The 12,096-nt window shown below is 30.6% G+C and overlaps 1 protein-coding gene across 1 annotated transcript in view; it reads left to right on the plus strand.

The window, feature by feature from the left end:
- Window positions 1-12,096, plus strand: part of LOC107456269 (probable G-protein coupled receptor CG31760) — a gene marked incomplete in the record, with an annotated part of 261,490 nt that overhangs the window by 128,264 nt on the left and 121,130 nt on the right. Inside the window, 1 exon segment of the mRNA XM_043055523.2 lies at window positions 1,367-1,559. Within this exon segment, the coding sequence (XP_042911457.1) occupies window positions 1,401-1,559 (159 nt within the window).

A 12,096-nucleotide genomic window follows, 5' to 3' on the forward strand; every position in this document is an offset into this window, starting at 1 on the left:
TATAGTTTATGTTATAAAATAAAGAACTTAAACTGTAAAATAATTAGATAGTTTACATTTTAAAACGAGAATTTTACACTATTAGACAAATAATTTATAAACTCAATGAAAATAGTATTTCACACCAAAAATCATTTAATTTACACTATAAGAAAGAAATTTCAAATTGAAAAAAAAGTGTATCTTATTCAATAAATTTCATATTTTAATTAATAAATTTTATACACTGTAAAAATTTCCGAATTAAATGACGGTAAAAAAAGCACCGGCACTCTGAGTGTCGGTATTTTTTTACCGTGAAATCCATTTTTACAGCAATTTGTTACGGCACAAAAAAATTTGACATACCATAATTTTTATAGTAATAATTACCGTAAAATCACTGAATCACTGTAATTAAATAAATATTACTGTAAAAATTACGATATAATTTTTGCGGTAAAAACAGATTTTACGGATAATGTCCCCAAAGTGATAGTACTTAATATCGTAATTTGATTCGTAATTTTTTATTGTGCATTTATGATTTTTTTGAATAATGCGACATTTTTGCTTATCATTATCGTAATTGAAATAAATATGTTTCGTTAGTCCAGTTTTCGAAAACCTCTATAAATATTTTACAATTATATAATCTTGTAGAAAGGGTAAATAAAGGCCTGTTTAGGCGATCCAATTTCTAGGACAGAGATTGATTGATATTGATGGAAACTTGTTTTGCTTTGAGCTTGGATCGTGTAAACAATCATCCAAGAACTTGATCCAACTTCTTGGACGATAGTAGAGCATGTTCTACTTTCTATCCAAGTTTTTTCTCCCTTAACCAATCAGCGTCTTAGGTTTTGTGCGGTCAACAAGCAGGCAACAAATTATATCATTTTGTTGTCTGTTTTCATATGTTTTAGTTCAATTAAATTGATTTGTTGCGGTTTATTTGTGTTACTATGATTTTATTTGAATTTATTTAGTAATTCTAAACTTATGTAAGCATTATTTTATATTGTTGAATATGAACAATGCGCATGCGCAAGTTTTTCTTTCGACGAATCAGTGACATTAAAGAACTTGGATAGTGTCAACGAATCATCCAATTTCTTGGAGAGAGAGATCCCTCCAATTTCTCGGATTCAAGAACTTGGACCGTGTAAACAGGCCTTAAGTATTATTCAAAGTATCAATCAATAAATCAAGAGAAATCAATTTTCAATTTAAAGCCTTATTATGGTTATAGCAAATTTGGTTCGTATTATAGTTTAAGGTACCTATTGTACGGTTCAATATGAAACCTATGCTTTTTTGCAAACACAATATAATATTAAAACTGTATTTATGTAGTTGATAACGTATGCTATTTTTTTAATTTCAGCAATGTGGTCATTTCATTTCCGGCAAATGACGTAATGGTGTGGTCATTGATGACTAGGTCAAAAGGGCGTTTGATTGGCGTCCTTTGGATGATGGCCCTAGTCTTCATGACTGCGGAAGGTTGCCTACACTGCAAACAAAAACCGCCAAAACTTCACATTCTGGCTCCAAGTTCTAGAACAGACTACTCCCTAGTAAGTCAATTCCTAATTTTAAAATCTTATGTATTTTCATTCTTTTCCTTTGTTAAACGTTTACAATGCTGATAAAGTGAATTCCATAAAGAAAGAAATTTGATTACATACACTTCAAACAACGTAAACGTTACCTGGAAAAATAATCCTAAATAATAATATGGCAATCACCCAGTATTCGCATTGCTTAACAACCTCTGCAATTACAGCACAGAAACTTTTATTTTTATTTTGAACGAAAAACAGATGGTTGTATCATAATTAAAAATTATTCAATTAGAGTATAGTAAGATTTTAATCGTATTAACTCAGATTTTGTCTTGCAAATTTAGCTCTTTATTCTATTTGTGAAAAAATTTGTACTCAACCATTTCCTAGGTTACCACTTCAACTACGATTTTGAATTCATTTTTCTAATCGAACGGTTTTATTTCACGCGGAGATAAAAAAAATTTCTTAAAATTACTGTACTGTATGTTAGTGGCATCTCTGGTAAAAAAAAAAACTATACTTTTTGGTACTAAAAATCTAAATATATTGTATATGAACCAATCATTCTGCAATTTTTCCGTTCATCTGGAAACAGTTTACCATTAATTTTGGTTTTCAAAATTATTGTTCTTATTAACATAGAGTTATTAAAAAATATAAAACTGAAAAGTAAGTTTAACTCAACAAACAGTTTTAATGCCATGCTCTTAGACATCATGATAAAATCCTCCAATTTTAACACAATTACCAAATTTTATCACATATTACAAAAGCAAATTTTATTGTTAATTTTATCAAAATCATTACCAATAGACTTTTATAAAGATTACTGAGCTTTTTAGTGTTTCTATACAGCCAGAATAACGATAAATTTTACAATATTCTGGTAGTTTAGACCCTACTTTTTCTCCGTTTTTTTTCCTTAATAATACATATCAAGCATATAAATATGTATTACATTCAACATAAAAAAATTAAAAACAAAAGAAAATAAGTTTTTTTAGAGTTAAATCGTAATTTAATTTTTTAATTATTAATAATATGTACCTTTATCTTCTTAGACACTCGATATTCCTTTAAAGAAAAAATCTAAGCAATTTACAGAATTAAAATAAAACAATATACAAAACTCTTACGCAAAATTTCATAAATTTAATTAAAATTAATGAAATATTTAAGCTTATTGCCCGATGGGTGCTATAAATGATAGGGAAACAAGCGTTGCCATATGCATCAGAGGTGAAACTCTTTGCGTCAACTTCACTTGATAGCGTTATGGTAGAGAATTGTGAAATGGAATTATAGCAATTATGACGATTACGATTATTATAATTTTTAACAGTTATGATTGAAGATTTCAATTATCAGAAAGAGAATCTATTAGAGAGAGAGTATAAAGTCTTAAAATCACGAGTTCTTAAAAATTATTTTTTATCAAATTTCTTCGAGCTTTTTTTGCATAATTTTTTTAATAATATTTTATTATATTCTAAATAATACGTCATATTAATCTCGTCTGATGATAAATATCAGAAACTGTTTCGTAAAAGTGAATTTTGAGAGAAAAAGAAGATTGAAAGTTTGAGCAGACAATTTTTTTAGCGATGAATAAGTGAAAACGATAATATTATCGTTGCTTTTTATTTCTTATTCAAGTGGAAAGAATAAAGATTTTTGCTCTTTACAATAACATTTTGAAAAGAAATTCTATTCCAAGATTTTAGATACGATCTATTCCTTTCTATTATGGGTAATGAAATCTAACTATCTATTAACTAATTAACTAAATAAGTAGTGAATTTTAATTGAAATTGAATAAAATTAAAAATGATTTCTAACTCTAAAATAATTCAAATTATTTATAATTAAATGTCATGAGATAGAATGATTTACAATTAATTTTACAGAGGTATTGATATAAATTATGATCGCATAACAAATCAATATCTCTGGGGGTACTGAATTGAAGATTGATCATTCTCTGTTTCAGGTCAAAATTACGATCTGTGGAAAAATAAATGGATGTATGACTGGGCCCACCCTATAAACGGGTTGTGACGTGTGTGTAGAATCGTATTTATGGCAACGGCGGAAAACGTATTCATGGTCTTAGATGGCGCCACTGAAAAATAAGATGCACACCCTATGATTTAAATTCGCTTGGTTTCAACAAGCAGACTTGCTGGTTGACAAACGCATTCTAAACAACAACAACAATTAATTTTAACGTTTTAACCTGCTGGTAGTTCTGCACGTTAAAATTCGTATTCCAACCAGCAGTCTTCTCCGCATAGCAAAACCAGTTTTTACATGTTATTAATGTATAGTGTAATAGTGGAAATAGTGCATTGGGGAGAAACATCCTCCCAATTTTGCCCATTTGCTTAAGCGCCAGTGGGTTGATGTAGATTATAATAGTTCTATCTATTTTTGTGGTGTGTTTATTATTTTTTTTACCTCAGCGGTTTAATTTCAACAAACGTGCAAACATTTTTGCTAGACTATACACATAAACAATTTATTTACATTTTAGAGACTTTATGCATAACGTCTAAGTTGCAATAGTCTCATACATTGGAATGAGTAATATTATGTTACATATAAAACCGGTCATTACGCAATATGTCTTGTATTTGGTAGCAGATTTTTTTCATTAATCTGTTCCGTTGTTGCTTGACTTTATTTAGAGTCACATAAAAGCTTAGATGGTAATGTTTGAAATTTTTAAAAATATAAAAACTAGTGAATTGCAATTAAAGTCTGCTAATGTCATACCACCGATTGTGCTCGAACGAACAATAAGAGCCACGTTTGTGACATTTGTCAATACTAGAAAGCTCCACCCCCTGTGATTGATTCGCAAGCAGTTTTGTTTGTTCAGGTTATTAACACAAAATGAAAAAAATTACTAAGAGATTCCAGAAATTCTTATTCAATTTATACAGAATTGATTCCGCAATCGTGAAAAAAATTGGGATCTTTGCAAGGCTCATAAAAAGAAAGGACGTTAACTGTGGGTTTCTGTAGGACTTTTTAAAATGTATGTAAAATATAATAAAAAAAAGACGTTGTGAAAGACAAACTATTGATCTCTGTAGGTCCCATAATAGGCGCGTAAAATATTTTGAAAAAAGTTTTTTTTGAATGGCTAGCTGTGGTAAAAAGTAAGAAACATGTTTAAAAAAAGAAGATACTGTGAAAAGCAAACTATGTATATATGCATGTATCCTGTAAAACGTAAAGACGTTTCTGAAGGCAAACTATGGATGCTAGTATACTCTGGGGATTTTAAAAAACATATGTTAGGTAGCAAAAGAAAACACGCTGTGAAATACAAAGTAATCATCTGAGTAGGTCTCATAAAATACGCATAAAATATTTTGGAAAAGAATTTTGTGAATCCCAAACTATGGAAAAAATAGGATACATATTTTTAAAAAAATATAGTGATACGTAATACTATGTAAGTATGCATGTATCCTGTAAAACGTAGTAACATATTTAGCTAGAAAGACGTTTCTGAAGGCAAACTATGGATGCTGGGGATCTTAAGAAACATACGTTAGGCAGCAAAAGAAAACACGTTGTGAAAGACAAACTAATCATCTGAGTATGTCTCATAAAACACGCATAAAATATTTTGGAAAAGAATTTTGTGAGTGGCAAACTGTGGTAAAAAGTAGGATACATATTTTAAAACAAATATGCTGTGAAAGGCAAACTATATATATTTGCTTGAACCTTGTAAAACGTAATAACATTTTTGGCATGAAAGACGTTTCTAAAGACTATGGACACTAATATACTCGGTGGGTTTTAAAAACGTACGTAAGATAGCAAAAAAAGGACATTGCGAATAGTAAACTACGAATTTAGTAAGACATATGCAACAATAATAAAAAAGACGAAATGCACATTACATAATCCTTTGATGGCAGTGTTCCCTAACAGAACTTGAAACAAGATATGCATAAATTAGTTTCCATAAGTAAATATATATCTCTATGATAAGCGACAGTCAGTCGCAAGATCAAATAAAATTAGGAAGCTAATCTTATTTATTCGAAAGTTTCGAAAATTCGAAGAGGAAAAAAAACATTCAACATTTTTTTTCCCTGACAGACACTACATGTAATAAATATTTAGCGATTTAAATATTAAATATTTATGACTAGCATGTGTATTTCAGGAAGGAACTTTTCGTTTTGGAAAAAATAAAAAATTTAACAGCTTTTAATTCTTAAAAATGGTCTGAAATAAAGTTTGACTCAACTTTCGTTCCTTCAATTAAACTAAGATTCGAAGACTTTTTGTGGATGTTCGTGACTTCTTAAAGAAAATTCAATTTCGTTGCTGCGACTTCTTTCTTTTCTTCTCTAACTTTGCTGCTTCCTTCTTCAAGGGTTAAAATGAATTAAATTTTTCGGAATTTTTTTGTGTTTAAAAGTGTTAAGATGGAATTCTTTTTCACTTTCAGATTACTTTTTCAGTAGGTCTCATGCTCTGAACTGTTTGTCTCACTTCTTTTGTCATATTTGAGCTATAGGGTGGCTTGTCTGTGCTTAGTAAAGTAGCCCTTTTACATTCGTTACAACGAAAGTTAAGTCGAATTTTTTTTTCTAATGACCACCTGGAAAATGACCTTCAGTCGTACAATGAAGATTTGTTGGACACTCTTTCAGAGGCACCCTATTAGGTGGACCAACGTTACTCCCACAGTAGGGACAGATAGTACAGAGAAGGAAAGAACATTCATGCATTGCCCGGGATTCGAACTCAGAACCTTCCTGATGAAAGGCCAGTTCCTTGACCCCTACATAGGTCGATCAGCCTTTAGTCAAAATTACTAATTTTATATGTATTTCATGCTTTTTTGTTCTTTTTGTATTTTTACTTGTGTTTTAATCCATTAACACCAGACTTTTTAAGTTGGAATAATAAATTTGTCTCAATTAAAAAATTGCAAATTTTTTAAATTCACCCAGCATTTTCTTCTTTCAGCTACCACTTTAGATTTAAAAAAGGTATTACATGCTTTCATGCTCTTATAAAGAATTAATATTATTTTTAAACAATATTATGGTGAGAGCAATGTTTTCGCTTAACTTATGGTTAAAGCTACCAGAATATGATGAAATTTATCTTGTTTCTGGCTCTATGGGAACTATGGGAAAAAATACGGTAATTTTTAAAGAAACGTCTTTGGTAATAATTTTGATAAAATTAACAATACATTTATTGTTTAATAATATGTTTTAAAATTTAGTAATTTTATAATAATGCCCTATTCAAACCATTTATTGGGTAAAATTTACTTTTATTAGTAACTACGCAGTAATAAAAATTATAATTTTGAGAAATGGAATTTCCGGTAATCCGTTACCATATAAACAGAAAAATTAATAAATAAATGGTTTAAATACCGAATATTTTGGTTTCTTTACTAGAATTATGTTTATTCTACCAGTATTTTTTTTCGTGCCATACCATGTTTTTATATCACGAATTAAATTTTTGGAAAAAATTTAATTCGTGTTCTAAGCACCTAGAATAAATTATTAGTTAAAATTAACAAGTTGACAAGATAAGAAAATAATTGTTTGTCATAAAAAGTCAAAATTGTGAAAATTATACAAATTGATCAATATGGCAAAAAAATTGATTTCTTAGTATAATTTGGTATAAGAGCTGTTTTCTAAACATTTTTACAAAAAATTAACTTTAATACTATATTTTACTAAAAAATTAATTCCAGATTCCAAAAAAATTACTATTTTCTTTTTTTTAACTCAAATAATAAAATTTAAATCCTTTCTGTCGTGTAAGACTTATGCCATAGCTATACGTGCAATTTTACATTGACACTAACTTCAAATAAACTCTTTTAAACGATTTCTATAAATAAAACGAAAAGAGCCGTGTTGGTTCAGGGGGCAGAGAGTTCGCCTTCCAATGAGGTGAACCGGGCACGAATTCCGCATCCGGCTTGTACCTACCACAATGCTGACATAAAATATCCTCAGTTGTAGACAGATCATAGGTTAAGATCCCTTTGCCATCCAGCTAATCGTAGGAGATTTTTGTGGTTTTCCTCTCCGTGTAACTCAAATGCGGGTGAGTTCCATCTAGAAGCCCTCCACGAAGGCAAATTTCTCCGAATGCTTGATCCTATAGTTCCTTCGCCTTCTGGTTTAGGTTCAAAATTACAAGGCTACGGAGTTGAACATTAAAAGTCGTAAACCCAAAAACTTGAATCGGTTGTTCAGCGACGGTTATAAAAAAAAATTAAAATAAAACGAAAAAATTACGTATTGACTCCTGCTTAAGAATCACCATCTTTTAATAATCATTTATGCAAAATGAAGACTTATTTTTTATTTATTTTCTAGTCCTGCTCTCAATTTCTTTTATCGGTATTTCGTTTTCTTCTTAAAAATATTTACATAATTTATTAATACTTACTGTATTTATGTAGACAACAATTTATAAAAGGAATATAAAGGAAATTTAGCTTATGAAGTCAGATATAAGATTAACATACATGTATGTTATTATAGCATTGAATTAAAAAACGGAAATGACTTGCTATACTTCAAAAATTAAATAGGAATTAAAGTTTTCATATTTTAATTTTTTTTTACCTAAAAATGAGAAAAATCGCAGAAAGAAAGTCCTAGAACTTTAGTAAGGAAATCCATTTATAAATCATTGCCTTAATGTCTGAAGGAAAACTATTTATAAAAATTTTCGTTTTACCATTAATTAAGAAAGAATAAACTTTAACATAGATTTTCGTGAATAATTTACTGCTGAAATAAAATTGGTTTAAAACCGAGTTACTGTCACAAGTCATCAAGTATGGATGAAACCTTAAATAGAATGCCAAAGCTCTAACCAATTCAATCAATTTTGATTGTAAGAAATAAACCCAAATCCTAAAATAAACTTCAGAGGTTTTATCTTTTCTTTTCACAGAAAGCCATAAATGCGGCTGAAGTTTTCGAGATTTAACAGTTCAAAAAAAAAAGAAAAAATTGAAAGTTGCTCTAAGTATAAATGATTAGATAAAGGAGAACTACAATAAGTACATCATCAATCAATAAATTACGAAATGATTTATCTCATGTTCTTAAATTCTCTATATCCTTTAAAATTATTTTCATTTTTAGTAGTTTTGGTAAATAAAAGTAAATCTGCAAAGCTAAGTAAAGAAAACCAAATTATAATTTAAGGAATTTTTTAGTGATTATTAAGAGATGTCACACAAAAACTAACGTGCTATAAAACAACTAAACACTAGCTAAATACACTCTATAACAAAAAAAATCGACGCTCCCAGAAGCAATCATCCGATTGCTTTGAAATTTCGTATGCATGAATGTTTTGAACAGATCAGGCTGGAATGATGCCGACTGGGGACGTATAGTCCTTAGCGACGAATCTCGCTTCCAACTGTGTCCTGACGATCATCGAAGACGTGTTTGGAGACGCACAGGGCAGAGGGGGGATCCTGCCTTCACTATTGCACGCCACACCGGCCCTCAACAAGGCAATATGGTCTGGAGTGCCATTTCCTTTGACAGCCGGACCCCTTTGGTCATCATTAGATTTACACTTACTGCGCAGCGGTACGTCGACGACATCCTGAGACCTTTTTTGCTACCGTTCCTTTTGCAGCTCCCTGGGCTGTTTTTTCAGCAGGACAATATCAAACCACATACGGCACGTGTTGCTATGAACTGTCTGCAAGCTTGTCAAACTCTTCCTTGGCCTGCCAGATCACCAGATCTCTCTCCCATCGAGCATGTCTGGGATATGATGGGAAGGTGATTGCATCTGGCACGGAATGTTGATGACCTCGTTCGACAATTGGATCGAATTTGGCAGGAAATACCGCAAGAGACCATCCGGGAGCTTTATCGGTCTATGCCACGCCGTGTGGCAGCTTGTATCCAGGCTAGAGGCGGGTCAACACCTTATTGAACTTGTTACTGTAACTCTGCAATAAATTATTCAATTGTTCTGAAATTTTAATCATTTACTATTCTGTACATTGTCTTCCTATCCACCAATTTTCGTTTCAATCGGACAACTTCTTCTTGGTGCGTCGTTTTTTTTTGTTATAGAGTGTTGTACATTAAAAAAATATATAAAATTAAAATATTATAATTATAATGTAAGTATTTGTAAATATTCACATTTCATTCCTTTTTATAGTTAAAATACATAATTAAATTATTCCATCCTAATCTTTTCCAGCATTATTAAAGGAAATTTTGAATATAGTTTCGGAAAAGTGTCACGTTTCAGAATATATCGTAAACTCAATTCCTAACAACTGTAGTAAAATATGAAGTTATTTAAAAATTGTGACATTTTATCACACTCAGGAGGACGTTCTTCTTGTATGTTCTTTTCTTCTTTCAGTGATGTACTTCCATTTTCTTGTTTATTAAAATTTGAGATTAGTGTTTTCTAATCCAATTAGCTTCTTAACGAAAGAAAGCATAAAAATTTTGAACATCAACCACTCAAATTTAATCAGCTATTGCCCGTCAAGTTTTAACTCTAATCGAATTTGCTAAATGCGTTATTTTGTTGCACTGAAGTGTCTCTTATTTTCTATAGAGACAGAATTTACATAAAAGAGAGCTTTTAGTTTTTAATACAATTAAGCGTCTCTTCTAACTAAAAGGTAGTTGGGTTTTGCCTTCTTTTTTTTGTAGTAGGATAAAAAGTAAATTTTGTTCGGTACTGCGGTGACGTCTATATAAAGTTTCCAACCTCAACCTCACGGCCAAGCAGCCATTCAGATTCGTGAAACGCTCACGTGAGAATGGAGAACGCTCATTCACAGGAGAAGTGTGCGACGACCACTAAGTAAAACTTTCCAATTCACCGCGAACGAAGGTGTACACTCTTTTTCATGGTGGTAGAGTATCGGCCTATGACAAAGGAGGTCCTAGGTTTGAATCCTGTAGGCAGCCAACAACCATCTCTTTTCCACTCTCTTCTCCACAGTGCAGTCTCTTGTAGAATCTAACTATAAAAATCCAACGATGGTGTCGCAGTTTTGTATTGTTGTCGGTACGTTTTTATTGGCCGAAAAATCTCATAACAAACTGCTGGAAATTGCTTAGAAAAAATGGTTAAATAGCAATTTATTTAAATGTTATTTTTCCATGTGCACATGAAACAGTCAAATAACCATAAAAAAGATGGTAATCAGACTGTTAACTGTGGGGAAAAAAACATATAGTAACTGCTTTCACCTAATACGGTTAAAAAATCATAATTTTATAGCACCGACTAAGCTCACCTAATGAAGCCACTTAACTCTTTGAAACTACGTGCATATTATGGCCGAGAGAGCTAATCTGTCAGTCTCGTGACCAACAGAACTGTGTTTCGCTTCCTAGCTTTGACACCACAATATTGCCTGCATTCCCTTCAAACATTAAGTGCTTTCAGTGTGCTGCACTCCCTAATTTGTGTTCTGCACTCTCCAATCCCCATTACCTAATGAAAAGCCTAGATCCTGTGTTCAGTTAAATTTATCCTTTACGGTTTTGAAACCATGCTAGTTGTAAGTGGTTAAAATTCGTATATTTTTGTACTCATGGTCTTATAACCATACTAGTTGTAAATGGTTACAAAACCACAAAGGTAAAGAATGTAATTTACTTCAAACTTTATGATTAACCAGATGGACAGACAGCTACCGGTTATTTTAACATAATTTTAGAATGGAAATTATAACAGTATAGGATCCAGTTTTCACACATTAATTATTTTTCTTGTTTTCATCAGCATAAAATCAATAAAAATCATACAGGAAATGTTTTCCTGTAAAATATTTTTGCATTCCGTAAATAAAGGTATTTACGAGTACTATCTATTTTTCTTATTTTATTTTGTTATAATTACTCTTTTGGATTTAATTGTTTTCTAAACTAAGAGCTTAATATTGAAAGAGTTGTTTCGTTAAATTGAATGTGGAATAAATTACACTAATATGCTATAATAAATTACAGTTAAAGTGATCCGTTAAATGGTTTAGAGCTGAATGACCACCTGCGCAATATGATGTATGCATAATTGATTTTTAATTTATCAGCCCGTTTAGTAAACGAAAATATTAAATTAAGGTCGCAAAATCCTCAAATTTATTCTAACAATATACGCTAAGTTTTAAATGTTATTTAAAAAGATGATTACTAAGCAAAATTTTTTAAAATCACCTATACATCTTAAATATGATATCACTAAATAATAACTTCCATACCACTGCCATGCATATCTCAATAATGTGACATTTGAACTATATATATATATATATATACATATATATAATAAAGAATATCTTCAAGATTTAAAAAGATAAAACCTCATCAATCTTCTAAGTTCTCTCACTTTTTCTTCAGATAAATACTTAATATGATTTCACCTGAGCAACAATTTTTGGATTTGCCTAGTTGTTGTTTCCTCGTATTTCTATTTACTCAGCAAATATTCAAAATATTTCTCTCATAAATAGAATTGACAA

Source organism: Parasteatoda tepidariorum, chromosome 8, assembly GCF_043381705.1.
Source record: "Parasteatoda tepidariorum isolate YZ-2023 chromosome 8, CAS_Ptep_4.0, whole genome shotgun sequence".
NCBI classification, from domain to species: Eukaryota; Metazoa; Arthropoda; class Arachnida; order Araneae; family Theridiidae; genus Parasteatoda; species Parasteatoda tepidariorum.